General features: G+C 35.5%; 1 protein-coding gene across 1 annotated transcript; it reads right to left on the minus strand.

Moving 5' to 3' along the window:
• Nucleotides 1–5,330: 5,330 nt before the first annotated feature.
• LOC102801142 (uncharacterized) lies at nt 5,331–20,713 on the minus strand. Its single transcript, XM_006823224.3, has 6 exons — nt 20,630–20,713; nt 18,184–18,366; nt 15,343–15,586; nt 14,013–14,153; nt 10,394–10,491; nt 5,331–9,687 (listed from the first exon to the last, which is right to left on the minus strand). Exons 1-6 carry the CDS (start codon nt 20,702–20,704, stop codon nt 9,655–9,657), a joined length of 774 nt encoding a protein of 257 aa, XP_006823287.1. The 5' UTR covers nt 20,705–20,713; the 3' UTR covers nt 5,331–9,654.

The raw sequence follows: 20,713 nt of genomic DNA on the forward strand, positions 1-20,713 counted from the left end.
TTTATCTTTACATAGGGGTACCAGTAGGCAATCGTTGGCATATTGTTCTTTACATAGGGGTACCAGTAGGCAACCGTTGGCATATTTATCTTTACATAGGGGTGCCAGTAGGCAATCATTGGCATATTTATCTTTACATAGGGGTACCAGTAGGCAATCGTTGGCATATTTATCTTTACATAGGGGTGTCAGTAGGCAATCATTGGCATATTTATCTTTACATAGGGGTGCCAGTAGGCAATCGTTGGCATATTTAACTTTACCTATGGGTACCATTAGGCAATCATTGGCATATTTGTACTTATGCAGGGGTTCCGGTAGGCAATTGTTGGCATATTTATCTTTACATAGCAATACCAGTAGGCAATCGTTGGCATATTTATCTTTACATAGGGGTGCCAGTAGACAATCGTTGGCATATTTATCTTTACATAGGGGTGCCAGTAGGCAATCGTTGGCATATTTATCTTTACATAGGGGTACCAGTAGACAATCGTTGGCATATTTATCTTTACATAGGGGTGCCAGTGGGCAATCGTTGACATATTTATCTTCACATAGGGGTACCAGGAGGCAATCGTTGGCATATTTAACTTTACCTATGGGTACCAGGAGGCAATCGTTGGCATAATTATCTTTAAGTAAAGGTTCCATTGGTGCGTGGCTTTATGGCTTACTCTGTTGTCTCTATGCTGATCTGAATAAATACTTATATTTGTATGTAAAAAGTACAAGCATGTTACATATACTTCTGACATTAGTACATTCTATGACACCTTGTGAAATCTTAAACTCGTTAATACAATTAATATGCAAATAATATGAGGTTATTACAAGGATACCTCAAAGTATGCACGAAGACAGTACAGAGTATCAATCGATGCGCAATCATACATCTTTTCCTTTCAATGATACATCATGGGAATGCCGAAATCCAAAAAGTTTAGAACAGAATCAGCGTACTTCTTTGTATAGAGTCCGGTCAAATCCTGGTGGCAGCCATGTTTGTTTTTATTATTAGAAGACGTTGACGCGCGTAATCATTCTATATTTGGAATTCGCATTTCCTAATATGGTAGTATAAAAATACCCCGTAAAATACCGCAAAATTACGGCACGCTGTAACTTATGGCGTTACGGTGACAGATGTATAATAATATGATATATTATACACAGTTCACATTAGCATAACAGGGCACAGTTACAGATATAACCTATCCCAATATATGGTAAATGTCATATGTCAGTTTTTTGTTGACCCTTTGAGTGTCAGATATTTTCCCGTCCAAAATTCAATGTAAATATTTTCACATTTTGTACATTTGTCACTAAATTTCATCATCACCTTGGACCATCCAGAAAGTGGCAGATACTACTTTAAAGCGGGGAGTCGTCACCTGCGCACGCGTCAGATGGCCATAGCGTGCTTTGTTTAAAAACAAGCGCCTACCCATGAGCCTTTGCGTTTTTAGCGTGTTGTTATCGTCGCTTTGGACTCAATTCCTGCGCGTGCGCAGGTGATGACCCTCCCGCTTCAAATATTGATCAAAGGTTTGCCAAATATTTTCAACATTCCATGCGGAGAGAAGTAGACTGTAGACAATCAAAAATTAGGAGATCTATATAAATCTTGAGTCTTCACAACAAGCAATGTCAAAAAATAATCAAATCCGACAGACGCCTAATTCAAAGGTTGTTCAATGCTCAGGAATCAGGTCAAGATGTACATATCGAACATTAAATTTCCTGTATTCCTCTTTCTCTGAAAATACAGATGGGAAAATGAATTCAAGCACAAAGTCTGATCTAGTTGAAAATTTAGCTGACGATTATCAACAATTGTAGATAATCCAATGATGGCTGCCTAAGTGATAATTGATACGTTTGTGCTAGATCAATAAAGGTAGGCCTTGCATGATTTATATCCAATGATCTGATGAGTCGGTCTGAAGATGTGTGAATTATCTGCGAGCTAGTCATAGAAGATGAATTTACAACTCCTGAAAAAAAATCATGCTTCACAACCCAGGGACACCTGACAAACCTTAGCTGTGACCACGAGGTGGCAGATACTCGTAGCATTGTGCATGCACTTGAGGCTGTCAACGCCAGTTATGACGATATTTATATGTTCTTGTGTGCATACCCTGATATCTTCCTTCTCCTTGTACACTTTTTTAGGGGTCACTGGAAAATCTCGTGTGGAATATTGCAGGGACTGCTCGTACTAGGCACTGGTACCCAGTAAATGAGATAACCAATGAGTCGTGTCAGTCAGTGAAGAGCATTGCTGTTACTAACCAGTTCTGACACGACATCTTCATTTACATGCTTTGGCAAGAAGACTTGCTGGAAAGTGTTTAATGAGAACCTGTAACCTGTAGATGGAGTTGGACATGATGAACACTTGTGTAGACGGTATTCATTCCCAGGTGTTGACAAGGCTAGATATGATATGTTTTATAAAGAAAATAGAGATGGAACAACTCTGGCAGTCAACACATTGTTTCGAAATACCTGAAACATCTAGAGAGCAGATAAGAATAGAGGATTTTCCGTACAATTGCGAGATCTCGCGAGATGCATGAAAGACGCGCGTCGAACGTCTGCGACAAAAATCGAACGATTTGATTTTGAACTAGAATTTCTTTATTTCGTAGCTCACATCGACCGGCCGATCTTCGACAGAGGAATATTGCTTCCGAATACCCTTACTTAATCGAATTGCCTATCATCAAATGTGGACAGCACATTATTAAGCATGGAAACGTCCCCGAAATACTTTCGCGTTTGTCGAATCCCACGCGATGTTTGACGCCACTACGACGCTATGACCTTTCTTTGTCCTGTTTTTACGTTCGATTTCACGCATAACGCGGGATTCTCGCAGTGAACGGAAAATGGTCTATTTAAAGAGCGCTTTAGGTTTGCTGGACAACTCTACCTGCAGTGCCCACGTTGTGCATAGAGTGAGTGAATTGTGGCTGTCAAACAATGTACAAGTCTGTAAATGCAGTAAAGCAAGGTAAATCTGCATAAGGCTGCAGATACAGCATTTCAAAACATATTTATGTACATTTGTATATAAACATAGCAAGTTTTTGTTAATGACATGCCCCCATTGATATCAGCGGAAACATAATGTAAATGGAAATGTATTGCTACATGCATAATATATGCAATCAAATTAGATATGCAAATCACTGGTCATGTGACCAGGTAAATTGTTTCTGAATAAATTAACAGTGAATAGACGGTAATTGAGAGTGACCAATAGACTAATCTAGTATCAACAAAAATCAGATTTATGACATCTAATATATGGTCCCAAATTTTATTTGATATTCCTCATATTTATGCCATTTTTTTAATCCAAATTAATATAGTGCATATCTCCAGCTTACTTGTTATGGCATTAGCCAATATACACTAGCTCTTTCTACCAATGTTTTCAACAAATCAAAGAAAGCTTAGAAAGAACTCCTGTGTGCTGAGAGTATTAGAGACATATTAAAAATTAATTCAAAATTTAGGATTTGCTTTTCAAACGAGAAGCTTGGCAACTATTTTTTTTTAATTTGAGATGCATAACATGAAAAAAAAAATGCGATTCACATTATCAAAATTTATATAAACATACAGAAAATACATTTGATTTTTCATCCATGGTTTTAGTCTAATTTATTCCAGAGCAGCTCTGTAATGAATTCAATTTAAATCTGATTGTTTTAGATATCAGGAATGGCATAATAAAAGATAATCAATATGCATGTTTATCAACATTAAACTAATCATGTCTGTGGATTACCTCAATGAACCAAATTAAGCAATTATGCATAGATTTAGGTCTGTATATTGTTTCAGGGTGCACATGTACAAAGTTTCATTATAATGTGATGATTAATCCTAACTAAATTAGTAGAAAGCTGTAAAGTAAATTATTATGCAAATTACCTAAAACTAATTTGATCATCACATTGTGTTATAGTACATATGTACCAAGATTCATTGAATTAAGATAAGTACTGTCACAGAAAATCTATGTACAAAGTTTTATTGAAATGTGATTAGAACCCAAAAATATGATTTATTATGCAAATTAGGTGATTAATATAATCTGATTTTAATTCAAAACTAAGCGGGTCTGTGCATTGTTCTGGAGCATCAATGTGCCAAGTTTCATTGAAATTGAATAATTAGTACATGTGATATCAGTGTAAAAGCTGAAAATTGGTTTAAATATGCAAATTAGGTAATTAATATGCACTGGTTTTAACTGAAAACTAATCAGGTCTGTACATTGTCCTAGAACATCTATGTACCAAGATTCATTGAAATGGGATAATTAGTACTTGCGATATCAGTGTAAAAGCAAAAAATTAACTAATTATGCAAATTAGTTGATTAATATACACACATTTTTACTTAAAATCAATCAGGTCTTTGGATTGTTCTAAAGCATCTATGTACCAAGTTTCATTGAAAAGTAATGAAGTAATAGTACTTGAAATATCAAACAAAATTTACTAATTATGCAAATTAGGTATTTAATATTTCACATGTCTGTCTGTGCATCATCCTATGTATCTATGTAAGTTTCATTGAAATGTGATGATTAGTACCTGGAAAGCTGAAAATTTACTAATCATTATGCAAATTGGGTTAATTATATGCATGGATTTTTACCCCAAATTAATCACATCTGTGCATTTGTCCAGAGCATCTATGTACCAAGTTTTATCAAAATCTAATGAATGTGTGAATAGTGTCACAGAAATACAGACTGGGTTAGGGTTTTCCGATAGTGATACAATCACACCTGTATACAATTTATTTCAAAACGACTCCAGTAAAAATAACGTGGTAAAAAAATGTCGTCTGGCACAGGAATGCAAAAGATAACAGAAATTGAACTGCACGCGAGCAGAAGTAAACAAACACTGATTGGTCAATACCGACCACGTGCGGATGTAGATTGACCCTAATTAACATAATTTATGCATTTCACTCATATCGGCAATATTACGCGACAGACAGACAGACAGACAGACACACACACAGACAGACAGGGTAACTGCAAAGACTCCCATTGTGTGCTTCGCACACGGGAGTAAAAAAAAACTAAGAAACTTTACAATTTATTGAGAACAAAGTCAAACATGAACGTGTACCAACATGAACTTGGAGTGTCACTTACAGTTTACTCACAGCCATAGTCGTAATATGTTATACGAGCTAGTATGCATCTCAAGGGAAAGTATTGCCATTCATGAATTCATTAGCAACCATACTCACTCATGTAATACTAAATATAAATTTACAGGGATACATTTTTTTATATTAAGTAATTCTTTTTATTATTAAGAATTTTTGACTTTGGACATTTAATACAACCTTTGGAAGATATTCCTACAAATAAATATAGGTGTGTATGATGACGAATGTGACAAAAATGTGAGACTGTACATGGAAATATAGTAATATGGCCAAGCAAAAAGAATACCGGAAGTACCTATACCTATACATCTTTGATCTGATTATAAAACAAATCATTCTGCACATGTACAAGCCAGACAGTCATCTTTAAAGGGAAACCTTCCAAGCCCAGGGATTGCACCAAAGAATCATGGGACACTATTGTTTATGTTGTTTACAAAGTTAATCTATCTTTTGTTATCCATTGTGATTTTAATCCAGAAAGTAAATTTGTTGTGAGATTAGGCTTAACTGGAAGTGCCCATTTAAGGAAATCACAAATAAACATGATCTAAATATAAATGAAAACATTACATAGGTGATAATAAAATGGCCAAAAATGGAAATGGCTGCCAGTCGACCATTTTTGATTTGATTGTGAAACTCACTGTCATAGATATGTATCCTAACATGGATAAGAATGCATCTTTATGATACATTTTCAAAAAAATTATAATCATGGATATGTATCTCAACATGTATATTAAGTATATCAAACCGATAAAGCATGACCAATATACCACATTTTCAGATACAAAAAAGATGGTTGCCAGTAAGCCATCTTTGAAACAAACTGACATGAACATGTATTCCATCATGTATAATGTATGTGCAAAATAGGAATGACAATGGTCCATAAGCCTTGGAGATATAATAGTATGGACGAAAAGCAAGACGGCCGCTAGTCAGCCATCTTTGATCTGATTGTAAAACAAATTGTCAGTGATGTGTATTTTAATATGTATAATGCATGTACCAAACTTGAATGAAAATGGCAAAGCATTTAAAAAAAAAAAGATGTCAGCCAGTCGGTCATTTTTGATCTGATTGCAAAATAAATAATCATGAACATGTATTATGGATGGAACAAATTTGAACAAAAATTTGAAAGCAAATCCAAGATACCACATTTTCAAAAAACAAAAAGGCCTGCCAATCAGCCATCTTGGATTGAATCAGTAAACCACTGCATGTGCACATGTCCCAGATTTGGTCTAGAGGGCCCAATATACATCCACATGGGGTTACATACCACCATATGGATTGACACATCACCATATGGGCAGTTATACCACCATATGGATTGATACATCACCATATGGGCAGTTATACCACCATATGGATTGATACATCACCATATGGGCAGTCATACCACCATATGGATTGATACATCACCATATGGGCAGTCATACCACCATATGGATTGATACATCACCATATGGGCAGTTATACCACCATATGGATTGATACATCACCATATGGGCGGTCATACCACCATATGGATTGATACATCACCATATGGGTAGTTATACCACCATATGGATTGATACATTACCATATGGGCAGTTATACCACCATATGGATTGATACATCACCTTATGGGCAATTACACCACCATGTGGATTGATACATCAGCATACAGGCAGTTATACCACCATATGGATTGATACATCACCATATGGGCAGTTATACCACCATATGGATTGATAAATCACCATATGGGCAATTATACCACCGATGAGATGATAAACCACCACACTCATTTTTTTTTCATTTTAGATTTGTATCACCATCAATCATGAGTAGGTGTTTTATTCAGAGCCTCAATTTCAATAATTCTGATTACTATACTGAAGATCACACAAATTGTATGAATCTTTCAAGTCTATGTCTAAGATGAGAGTAAATAAAACATGCTTTCTGAATAAATAAATATATATGTAACAAATAATACAGTACATAGAGATAAAAAACACTGGATTTGTAATGCAAGCTTAGTAACAAATCATCTGCTGTCCATAATGGCTATCCATGGACACTTTCAGCAAGTGATGCAAATATATTGTAAACAGTCTAATTTTTGCTGCTAGAAACTTTCAGGATTTGATAATTTTAAGGCATTCATGAAGATAAAATTTCACTGAAGTCATAGGAGCCTAGACAATTTTTCACAGATAGCGAATTTCTCAATTTTCATAAAATATATGTAAAATTTGTTTCACGCAGTTTGTAAACTTGTTACAAAATTTGTAAGTAATATATTCCACAAAAACCAAGAAAAATAATCCTGATGTTTCATAAACAATTTATGGATATCTCCTAATTTCACATATACTGGTATATATATAAATCATCACATAATTGTATACAATCAATAATTATAATCTTCTAAAAGTGCCATGTTCCCAGAGCTCAATAGAAATATTGCAGCTAAGGGGTTGACCATAAAAAACTAAGGGGAGGGTGGAACTACAGTGCAAATTATAATTTTTTTTACAATGTTGCTTTAATTTTTTTGTTTGCTTTCTCCTACTTTAACTTTTCAAAATTGTCTCTGTGTAGGTTATTTTTTTCTTCCAAATTCCACCCCTATTCTTTCTAATGGTCAACCCCTAAAACATACTATTAATACATATTACTGAATGTGATATAATGGGCTCACTTCTAGCTTCAACTAGATAATTAAAAATGGACGTGACTAACAAATTCCTGTCACAACAATTTTCTGAACTTCACAGCGGCAGACATCTGGGCATTTTTTTTGCCGTACAACCATTACCCCTCAAAACAAAAGCTAACCCTTGGGAAATGGTACCATTCCAAATACTGCAAAGCATCACAAATAAATATGAAAACAAGGGTGGATATTTTAAAGGGCATGGTGAACTGGTTATATAATGAAGTTCTCAATGAAATCTCACAGACTCTCCAATGAGATTAGTATCAATATATAGTAATTCACAGTTCTAAACATAGATAGAGTACTGTAAATACTTTATTTTAGCTGGAATTAATTTTCGGTAAAAAGGCTTTCGGGCTGTTTTGTATGAAATTAATTTTCACTGATATTTTGACGAGATGAATGTAAATAATTTTCAGTGCATCACCCTTTTAGTGAAAATAGCAAAGTGGAAATAAAGTATTTGACAGTAAACATAGTACTGAATTTATGCTTTCAAGTAATTACATTTTAAAAAAGTAAAAACAAACAAACATGTGACCAACATAACAGTACTTGTGACCAACATACTCATGCATGTGATTAACATACTGATGCATGTGACCAGCAAACCTGTACATGTGATCAATATACTGATGCATGTGACCAGCAAACCAGTACATGTGATCATTATACTGATGCATGTGACCAACATACTCATGCATGTGACCAGCAAACCAGTACATGTGACCAACATACTGATGCATGTGACCAGTATACCAGTACATGTGATCAACATACTGATGCATTAGACGAGACTGTCGACAGTGCTTGGGCCTAGTAAAGAGTCACTTATTTTCAAACGCCTTTGAGACTGTCATATCATGTAACACCCTCATGCGACATAATGTGGAAATTGCCTGGTGACCTTCCTGCTGAGACTTTTCACTCAAACTACGTCATACATCGATCAACCAATCATGAGCGAAATGGGTCACCACAAACAGGAAGTAGAAACACATAATGCACATCAATTTTTTGGGCCGTGGTGAATTATTTATTCTGCTGACGATTTTGGTTGGTGTTTTGATCTGCACAAGATAAAATGACAAAATTCCAGACATTGTGGACAGCGGAAGTGAGTGAATGACTAGAGAGGTCAATTAGTACCACCCTTATTCAAATTTGTCTCTGCATGCATGTCTTGCAAGCTGTAATAGTCTCTCGGGCCTTGCAACCCACACTTGAAATGCCTTCGGCATTTTGTTAAAACGCCTATGGCGTTTGAAAATGGCTCTTTATTACGCCCAAGAACTGTCCATGTGACCAGTATACCAGTACATGTGACTAACATTATGCATGTGATCAACATACTCATGCATGTGACCAACTGTACTGGTGCAATTTAAAACTCAATGTCATGGACTTTTAATTAATAATTTCTACAAATTATTTTCTTTTGCTCTCATGAAAACAGAACTCTGACAGCAGCACCATGAATGCTTGGCTTTTAAAAATTGGGTTACCAACAGTACCTATTGATATGTTTATACGTTATTATAAATTTCTTGAGAGGTTAACTAGGAAATATGTACATTTGTATATTAATAAATCACCAACCATATTAACCTGTCTGAAACTAACAAGGTAAATGTCATGTCATAAGTATAATTTCTTCAACCACTGAATTTCTTCAGAATAATGAAGCAGCTGCAGTGATGTCACTATTGTTGCCATGGTTACACTTGACTGTCATTGGGATCTGGAGTCTCCTAAATTGATAAAAAAAAGTCAGCTAGTTAGCTTTTTACCACCAATTCCCTTTTTTCGCCACAAAATCACAACCCTAACTACGTTACTTTGCAGTGACTTTTGTGACATGCTGTGAATCACAAGAAAATTTATTGCTTGAACAAAAACCCTTTGATTAATAAGATCTCCCGCAAGCTTCATTGCATACATTGCAGACAAAATGTTACGTATCAATTCATATCCTATTCTCGCAGAGCTACGTCACAGAATGTTCTATGTTTCTAAGATGCGCACCACTGTATCATGGATTGTTATGGGCTCTACGCAAGCTGCTGTAGAACGTCGGTTGAAGAGCCGGTGAAAACAACTAAAGTCGAAAAAACAAGGACATAAAATGAACATGGTAAACACTGAGTAAATTCAGCGAATAATTAAATATTTTGATCTTTTCTCAACATTACCGATTTTTGTATAACTGTATTTGAACTGAAAAAGAGTTGACAGAAGACAAGTTTTGAGGTATAGTGGTTTCTGTGCAAGAAAGCGGGTTGATTTCTCACTGAAGCAATTTATATATTCACTGGTTTCCCTGCTTTGTGCCGTTCAGATGAGCTATCAAACACTTACGAGGTTAAATGAACCTTCTTACGCATACAAAATTAGTCAAATTTCACACCACGCAAGTTTCCAAAGTACCGATGAACCCCAAATTTGTTCATTACTTACAATATTTGGCGGCATAAAATTAGTCAAATCTGGCGAAGTCGCTTCTGGTGTTTGTTCGTTTTGTTGTCTGTTCTCATTTCCTTGTGATTCATTGGTATCTGGGAAAGACAAAACATACAACAAAATTATTATCTGTTTGTTCAGTGTTATATTGGAAGAAGATCAGCCTGAATATTATCTACAGAATCCCCAAGTAAGTGGTTATTAGTCCTTACCTCTCAGCCTGAATATTATCTTCAGAATCCTCAAGTAAGTGGTTATTAGTCCTTACCTCTCAGCCTGAATATTATCTACAGAATCCACAAGTAAGTGGTTATTAGTCCTTACCTCTCAGCCTGAATATTATCTACAGAATCCTCAAGTAAGCGGTTATTAGTCCTTACCCCTTAGCCTGAATATTATCTACAGAATCCTCAAGTAAGTGGTTATTAGTCCTTACCTCTCAGCCTGAATATTATCTTCAGAATCCTCAAGTAAGTGGTTATTAGTCCTTACCTCTCAGCCTGAATATTATCTACAGAATCCACAAGTAAGTGGTTATTAGTCCTTACCTCTCAGCCTGAATATTATCTACAGAATCCTCAAGTAAGCGGTTATTAGTCCTTACCCCTTAGCCTGAATATTATCTACAGAATCCTCAAGTAAGTGGTTATTAGTCTTTACCTCTCAGCCTGAATATTATCTACAGAGTCCACAAGTAAGTGGTTATTAGTCCTTACCCCTTAGCCTGAATATTATCTACAGAATCCACAAGTAAATGGTTATTAGTCTTTACCCCTCAGCCTGAATATTATCTACAGAGTCCACAAGTAAGCGGTTATTAGTCCTTACCCCTCAGCCTGAATATTATCTACAGAATCCACAAGTAAGTGGTTATTAGTCCTTACCTCTCAGCCTGAATATTATCTACAGAATCCACAAGTAAGCGGTTATTAGTCCTTACCCCTTAGCCTGAATATTATCTACAGAATCCACAAGTAAGTGGTTATTAGTCCTTACCTCTCAGCCTGAATATTATCTACAGAATCCACAAGTAAGTGGTTATTAGTCCTTACCCCTTAGCCTGAATATTATCTACAGAATCCACAAGTAAAAGGTTATTAGTCTTTACCCCTCAGCCTGAATATTATCTACAGAGTCCACAAGTAAGCGGTTATTAGTCCTTACCCCTCAGCCTGAATATTATCTACAGAATCCACAAGTAAGTGGTTATTAGTCCTTACCTCTCAGCCTGAATATTATCTACAGAATCCACAAGTAAGCGGTTATTAGTCCTTACCCCTTAGCCTGAATATTATCTTCAGAATCCACAAGTAAGTGGTTATTAGTCCTTACCCCTTAGCCTGAATATTATCTACAGAATCCACAAGTAAGTGGTTATTAGTCTTTACCCCTCAGCCTGAATATTATCTACAGAATCCACAAGTAAGTGGTTATTAGTCCTTACCCCTCAGCCTGAATATTATCTACAGAGTCCACAAGTAAGCGGTTATTAGTCCTTACCCCTCAGCCTGAATATTATCTTCAGAATCCACAAGTAAGTGGTTATTAGTCCTTACCCCTTAGCCTGAATATTATCTTCAGAATCCCCAAGTAAGTGGTTATTAGTCTTTACCCCTCAGCCTGAATATTATCTTCAGAATCCCCAAGTAAGTGGTTATTAGTCTTTACCCCTCAGCCTGAATATTATCTTCAGAATCCCCAAGTAAGTGGTTATTAGTCCTTGCCTCTCAGCCTGAATATTATCTACAGAATCCACAAGTAAGTGGTTATTAGTCTTTACCTCTCAGCCTGAATATTATCTTCAGAATCCACAAGTAAGTGGTTATTAGTCCTTACCCCTTAGCCTGAATATTATCTTCAGAATCCACATGTAAGTGGTTATTAGTCCTTACCTCTCAGCCTGAATATTATCTTCAGAATCCACAAGTAAGTGGTTATTAGTCCTTACCCCTTAGCCTGAATATTATCTTCAGAATCCCCAAGTAAGTGGTTATTAGTCTTTACCCCTCAGCCTGAATATTATCTTCAGAATCCCCAAGTAAGTGGTTATTAGTCTTTACCCCTCAGCCTGAATATTATCTTCAGAATCCCCAAGTAAGTGGTTATTAGTCCTTGCCTCTCAGCCTGAATATTATCTACAGAATCCACAAGTAAGTGGTTATTAGTCTTTACCTCTCAGCCTGAATATTATCTTCAGAATCCACAAGTAAGTGGTTATTAGTCCTTACCCCTTAGCCTGAATATTATCTTCAGAATCCACATGTAAGTGGTTATTAGTCCTTACCTCTCAGCCTGAATATTATCTTCAGAATCCACAAGTAAGTGGTTATTAGTCCTTACCCCTTAGCCTGAATATTATCTTCAGAATCCCCAAGTAAGTGGTTATTAGTCTTTACCCCTCAGCCTGAATATTATCTTCAGAATCCCCAAGTAAGTGGTTATTAGTCTTTACCCCTCAGCCTGAATATTATCTTCAGAATCCACATGTAAGCGGTTATTAGTCCTTACCCCTCAGCCTGAATATTATCTTCAGAATCCACAAGTAAGTGGTTATTAGTCCTTACCCCTTAGCCTGAATATTATCTTCAGAATCCCCAAGTAAGTGGTTATTAGTCTTTACCCCTCAGCCTGAATATTATCTTCAGAATCCCCAAGTAAGTGGTTATTAGTCCTTGCCTCTCAGCCTGAATATTATCTACAGAATCCACAAGTAAGTGGTTATTAGTCTTTACCTCTCAGCCTGAATATTATCTTCAGAATCCACAAGTAAGTGGTTATTAGTCCTTACCCCTTAGCCTGAATATTATCTTCAGAATCCACATGTAAGTGGTTATTAGTCCTTACCTGTCAGCCTGAATATTATCTTCAGAATCCCCAAGTAAGTGGTTATTAGTCCTTACCCCTCAGCCTGAATATTATCTTCAGAATCCCCAAGTAAGTGGTTATTAGTCCTTACCTCTCAGCCTGAATATTATCTACAGAATCCACAAGTAAGTGGTTATTAGTCCTTACCCCTCAGCCTGAATATTATCTACAGAATCCTCAAGTAAGTGGTTATTAGTCCTTACCCCTCAGCCTGAATATTATCTACAGAATCCTCAAGTAAGTGGTTATTAGTCCTTTCCCCTCAGCCTGAATATTATCTACAGAATCCACAAGTATTATTTTCCTATCACCTGCATAATTTTCATGTTGGAGTTCACAAGTAACTGGTTACCATAACTTTCTCTTCAGCCCAATCATTTTCATGCTGGAGTCCCCAAGTGAGTGGTTATTATAACTTTCCCGTCAGCCGAATCAATATCATGATGGAGTCCTTAAGTAACTTGATATTATTACTTTCCCATCAGCCCAATAGTTTTCATGCTGGAGTCCCCAAGTAAGTGGTTATTATTACTTTCCCTTAAGCCCGATCCTTCTCATGCTAGATTCACAAATTAAGTGGTTATTTTTATTTTCCTGTCAGCCTAATCATTATCATGATGAATTCCTTAAGTAACTGGTTATTATTACTTTCTCTTGAGCCAAATTCTTTTCATACTGGAGTCCTCAAGTAACTGGTTATTATTACTTTCCTTTCAAGTTCAATATTATCTACCAAACCCCTAGTACTCACCTCTCAGTCGTCTCCATCTCATCTGTAGCCTGTCTCTGTGCAGTAGTAGACATACTATCAAAATTAGTATCATCATAAAACCAAGTAATGCTGATCCGATTCCAATAATAACAGTTGCCCATTCTACGTTGGTATCTGTACCTGTAAACACACATAATAGCGGATTTAGTACAAGCCAATATTCTCAGGCAGACATCCAGGCATTTTCACTGCCTGGCAACCATCACGGTGAAAACAAAGGCTTAAAATACTTAGAAAACTGTACTTTGGGATAGTTGTTGAGGCTCTCCTGAGCAGTGTAATAAGATTACTCCTATGTGTGCAATGTATATAAATTTGGTTGTTTAGAATTAAATTACTTCAAAGTTGCGTTTGTACTGTTTTCTCGACTTTAGCTGTTTTCATCGGCTCTTTGACCGGCGTTCCACAGCAGCTCACAAAGAACCCACAAAAATACATAGTACAGTGGTGCGTGTCTTAGCAACGTGGAACATATTTTTACGTAGCTCTGCCCAAGAATACCTAATTCACAAATGGCCATGCAACTTTTTTTTGACCCATATATAATACCTTTATTCTCTACAGTTATTATGTCCACTGTTTTCCACCACCAGTGTAATCGTGGCATTAGGGACTAGGGACACAATGGCAGCATAGAATGAAACATTATTTGGAGAGCAAAAACAAGGTGCATTTCTCTCTAGAAATGTTTGTTTGCCATTTGATTTTGTGATCTGGTAATCAAGATGGCCATATTTCAATTGATGATTTGAAATTTGATACACGTTTGAGAAAGAAAATTACATCGGGGCATTGTCTGTTCCACTTGTATGGACTGTATGTTTACTGCGCTATCCTGGTGTCAACCAGGCTCAGTCGCATACAAGCACCTGAGGTACTTAACCAAGGTTCCCCCAATGTCGCGTCCGTTAGTGAATGAATCTCGGCCAGTGGAATTGGCTTTCCCATCAAGTCTGTGGCACATTCACCCAGGGTAGGGGTCGACCCTTTAGGTGTTTAGCCTGAGGTAGGTTTGAACTTGGGTTTACCGATCATGAGTCTGATGCAACACCCACTATGCTACCAGTGACTGGTATGAACTGTTTGTTTAATATGAAGGTGTTTGCAAAAATTGGGCTAGATTTTGATAACCAATGATATTAGGATTGTTTCGTAGAGTAAAACTCATGTTTATGAACTCAGACGTTCATCACATCCCAAGTAAGGGAAAAAATATGTCCTGCAAAAGTTGGGTAAATGCTCTCAAATACCTTGCAGATTTGCAAAGTGGGAATACATGTGCAACTTAAAATAAAAGTCAGACAGATACCTGTACTGCAAGCCTCAACTTCTCGACAAATATCATCTTTAAATCCTTGCTGTTGACATGAATGTATGACCTGTACGTCCTCAGGGCAGCACGGTACGCACGGACGACATGTACCATAGGCGTCCTCGAAATACGCTTGATTACAGCTGCAATCTTCCAGTGTAGTATTCCAGTGTGAATTGTTATCTTCACACAGGGTATTAATAATTGATGATGACTGTATACTTCGCCTTCTGATTGCACTCTGCAAAATTAATATAATAGCCTCAATTCGATGTGACCTCTGACCTCAAACATTTCCCATGATGCATTATGAGATAATATCCCAGAATGCAAAGCACAGGCTATTAATAATTGATGACGACTGTATACTTCGTCTCCTGATTGCACTCTGCAAAATTAATATAATAGCCTCAATTCGATGAGACCTCTGACCTCAAACATTTCCCATGATGCATTATGAGATAATATCCCAGAATGCAAAGCACAGGGTATTAATAATTGATGACGACTGTATACTTCGTCTTCTGATTGCACTCTGCAAAATTATTATAATAGCCTCAATTCGATGAGACCTCTGACCTCAAACATTTCCCATGATGCATTATGAGATAATATCCCAGAATGCAAAGCACAGGGTATTAATAATTGATGGCGACTGTATACTTCGTCTTCTGATTGCACTCTGCAAAATTATTATAATAGCCTCAATTCGATGAGACCTCTGACCTCAAACATTTCCCATGATGCATTATAAAGTAATATCCCAGAATGCAAAGCACATCCCCATTAATAAACTCTATTTTTTTAAAAATAATTTGAACTAAGTTGAAATAAAATTTAAATGCATCAGTTAATTTGCGATATACAAATTAATAAAGTGGAACGGCAATAATTATAACTTTAGGCAGGGGAAAAATATTCTGGCAACGATATTTAACTGTTATTACAGCATTTGAGACAGAGACATCAAAAATACACAATTATCCTATGCAATAATAAATTGTTCTAGAAAAATATACACTACAGTAAAGTCAAGGTGTAACTTTACTTCCAAGCTCTTTATTTGCCTTTTTATAAAAACTTATCATTTTTAAAGTGAGTATGATTATCATCAATAATTTTAACGTATTCTTCTTGGTATTTACCTATGTTACTAATGTAAGACATACAATACAGTACAGTCTGGGTGTAACTTAAGTAAAGCTAAAACCATACTGCACATGCTACTGTGAAATACTTTATTTTAGCTGGAAATAATTTACGCTGAGAAAACTTATTGGGTGTTTCGTATGGGATTTATTTTCACTAATTCATACCTCAGAGAAAATAAATTATTCTACAGTACATTACCACATTGCCTGATGATGCCATATTGGTTAGCATTGGAGACTTTCAGCAGGCATTTTGTTCACCTTTTCACCACCGGTTCCCTCTTTACATCACAAATTAGAAGATTGGGACAAAAGTAGCCAAATTTGTTGAGTAAAAACTGAGAATTGAATTAAATTTTCTCTGTTAGCTTCAAAATTAGGGTTTATTTTCAGAAATATTCAAGCATATGAGAAAAAAGTGCCGACAAATTTGGTCAAGAAAGTCTGGTGGTGAAGGTTGTCATGCTACATCCTCGTTGTGATAAGTAAGTGACAATGGTCTCAATGCTGTCATGAAGATGATTTTTCTGATTGTCCACTTAATTAAAAGATGTTATTAGTTTGTGAGCATGGATATTATTTGTAAAAAATAAAATGATATATTCAGTGTGCTCTCTACAGAACTGATTTTTTAGGAATCCTAAATCAAAATGTTATCCAGTTGAGTCAGCTTGTTGACTGCCTGAGAGGGCAGCATTCAAGAAAAATAATAAACTTGAACTTGATAGTATAGATGACTTGAGGGATTAACAAAAATATTGTGGCCCACGATTTATTTAAATGTGAATTTCATTTTACCAAATTAGCTGCTAAGACTAATTGAGACAACAGTTATTCCAATGTCCGGAAACATTGCATGCAGTGTGTTCTCTAACAGGACTGATTTTGAAGGAGCGCCCTCTACAGGACTGATTTTGTAAGGGCGTCCTCTGCAGGACTGATTTTACAGGAAGTCAAAATGGTAACCACCCTAAATCAAGATGAGTCAGCTTGTTGACTGCTGAGAAGGTTGGTATTCATAAAGAAAACAAAATTGTATTGACTGCATAGATGACTATGGTATGAAAAATATAAATATTTAATTAAATCATGATTACCCGGTATATATATTTCGGTCATATCTTGATTGATGATACAATTATAGTACAAGTTTTTAAAAGATTACAGTATGCAAATTATTGAGGTAACATGACCATATATGGTCATCTGATATGTTGGTCATCTCTTGTCAGATGCCATTATTATAGCATCAGTTGCATGAGTGGTTGAGAAATTGCAGATATTATCAATATGCAAATAAGGTAATTAATATGCAAATAAGGTAATTAATATGCAAATAAGGTAATTAATATGCAAATAAGGTAATTAATATGCAAATAAGGTAATTAATATGCACAGATTGCAAAGAGGAACATTCTTCAAGATCACCATATCAATGATGTATGACTTTCTTTTGCATCAATGATGTACCCGTGACTTAGCACAACTTATTGTATCACAGAAACCCATTAATAATCAGAGGCACGTAATATCAGCTTAGTCTAGAGTAGGTACTACACAAATTTGTTGTTGATTTAAGTTACACATATCAATATTTAATTTTCGTTGTAGATGCAAAAAATACGAGAGGGTTTCGCAAAAGTTGTACTGTAAGTTACAGACTTGTATTGCCATGACAACTACTTACCCTTCTGTTCTTCTGTAAATATTTTGGATAAGCATAAATTTGGCAGTTATCGTAAACAAACTTGAAATGTTGATGTGAAGGCAGGCTCTGTACTCTGTTTTTAAGGCCGTCTAGACTACATAGATCATTTTGTAAATAATGAGATTGGTCAGGTACATGTACATCTACACCATCTATCAAATCCTGCAAAAAAATATTTTATGTAATTTTAGTCTCAGATTCCAGTCTTGCATTTCATTTCAAAACTCATGTATGTTCACTCTGTGTAATTCTGTATAATGAAATCGTAAAAAATATTTTACATACAATATATAAATGTGAGCTTATTTGCATACAAAAATAAATATATGTGAGCTTATTTGCATAAAATAAATAAATGTGAGCTTATTTGCATACAAAAATAAATAAATGTGAGCTTATTTGCATACAAAAATAAATAAATATGAGCTTATTTGCATACAATAAATAAATGTGAGCTTATTTGCATACAATAAATAAATGTGAGCTTATTTGCATACAAAAATAAATATATGTGAGCTTATTTGCATAAAATAAATAAATGTGAGCTTATTTGCATACAAAAATAAATAAATGTGAGCTTATTTGCATACAAAAATAAATAAATATGAGCTTATTTGCATACAATAAATAAATGTGAGCTTATTTGCATACAAAAATAAATAAATATGAGCTTATTTGCATACAATAAATAAATGTGAGCTTATTTGCATAAATAAATGAATCTCAGCTTATTTGCATAAAATAAATAAATCCCAGTTTATTTGCATAAAATGAAATGCAGTCACATCATTTGTAGTATGAAACCTTACAACAATGTCACTGAATAAACATGTGGTGTGGTTTTTTTAGGCAGAAAAAGTTTTTTTTATCTGGTATCAAAAATAACATTTTCCTCCTACTTTCTAAAAAAACATACCTTTACATTACTGTAGAATACTTTATTTTCGCTTGGAATTTATTTTCGCTATTTTCGCTGAAGGGATGATTTTGTGAAAATAAAATCCAGCGAATATACTTTTTTCCTATATTCACATTAAACTCATCAAAAATCAGTGAAAATAAAATACTTTATTTTAGCTGGAATTAATTTTTGCTGAAAATAGACTTTTTGGTTGTTTTGTATGGAATTTATTTTCACTGATTTTTGACGAGTTGAATGTAAAATATAGAAAAAAAAAGTATATTCGCTGGATATTATTTTACTGAATCATTCCTTCAGCAAAAACACTAGTAGTGAAAAATTATTCCGAGCGAAAATAAAGTATTCTACAGTATGCAAGTATGTCCAGTCATGCAATAGCATAAAAAGTAAGAAATGTATGGACAGCAATACAGGGAATACAACTCATGACATTGCCCCGAATAAAATAGCCATGTCCACCATGCTGGATTATTGCCGGAAATAGAAAGTGGCTGCCTAAAATCATTATTCAACTGAAAGACAGCAGCTGATGTTCTGTGACCACAGTCACTTGGGGACTGAAAATCAATAAATACTATTTTTTTAAAAAACAAAATATTCGCTAAAAGCATATAAATGAACAAGTTCTGAAACATGGTACCTAGCGAAATGGACACAATGTCGGTTTCAAATGTCGATTTCTTACCTTAAAATGCAAAACAAAAAATTTATAGGGGATCGGGTGTTACGTTAATAACCATTGTTCATAATCGCTAACTTGGTTTTATTCAAAACTGCACAAATCCTGCGTTTTCTGACGATATCCGACGATTTCAAAAATAGCCAGCAGCCAGAATCAAGGGGAATTTGCGCAGAGTTCTATATAGTTAAATGCTTATAGCGGATGATTAAAAAAAAAAAATAGTATTTATTGATTTTCAGCCCCCAAGTTACTGTGTCTGTGACCACAGACTTACAGTCGTTTTTTTATTGATTATTTGTGATTATTTAGTGATTTACTGGTCATTTCCAATAGACAGGTTTGTGGAAATTGTTCCTGTCAAATAAAATTTTATACTTGTATAAAATGCAGATGATCTGTCATAAATGATAGGTAGACAGGTAGCCCTGCGTACGAACGCGTCCCCGTACACACAGCACTGTACGCAGGGCTAGTAGACAGGTGACTGGCGGAACGCTTGTTACTTTGTCAACACACTGTAAAACACGTCATTCAGTTAATCCTATTTTAGTTAACTCAAAGTATATAAAGAGACAAGCAATCGATCGCAAAATTCAGGGGATCAAAAGGGCAGTTCAGTTTTTTATTCAGATGAATGTCGTTCATTTTTTTTTTAGTGGGGGGGGGGCCTCATACGGAACAACAAATTACTAAGGTACAGACTTGACGACATATTTTCGGACGGGCGGAAGTGTACACGACGACTGACATGACAAGTTAACTTGTATGTATGCATCTATGATTCAATTTCGATGACAGCATAAATAAAATAAGACATTTACCTGCGAGATTGTGGTGAGAACAAACCAAATTACCCCAGAGCTGAGGGACATTGTCGTTTTCTGTCGATGAGCCATGTTTACTTC

The sequence above is a fragment of the Saccoglossus kowalevskii genome, chromosome 20 (genome assembly GCF_978046115.1).
Source record: "Saccoglossus kowalevskii chromosome 20, keSacKowa6.1, whole genome shotgun sequence".
NCBI classification, from domain to species: Eukaryota; Metazoa; Hemichordata; class Enteropneusta; family Harrimaniidae; genus Saccoglossus; species Saccoglossus kowalevskii.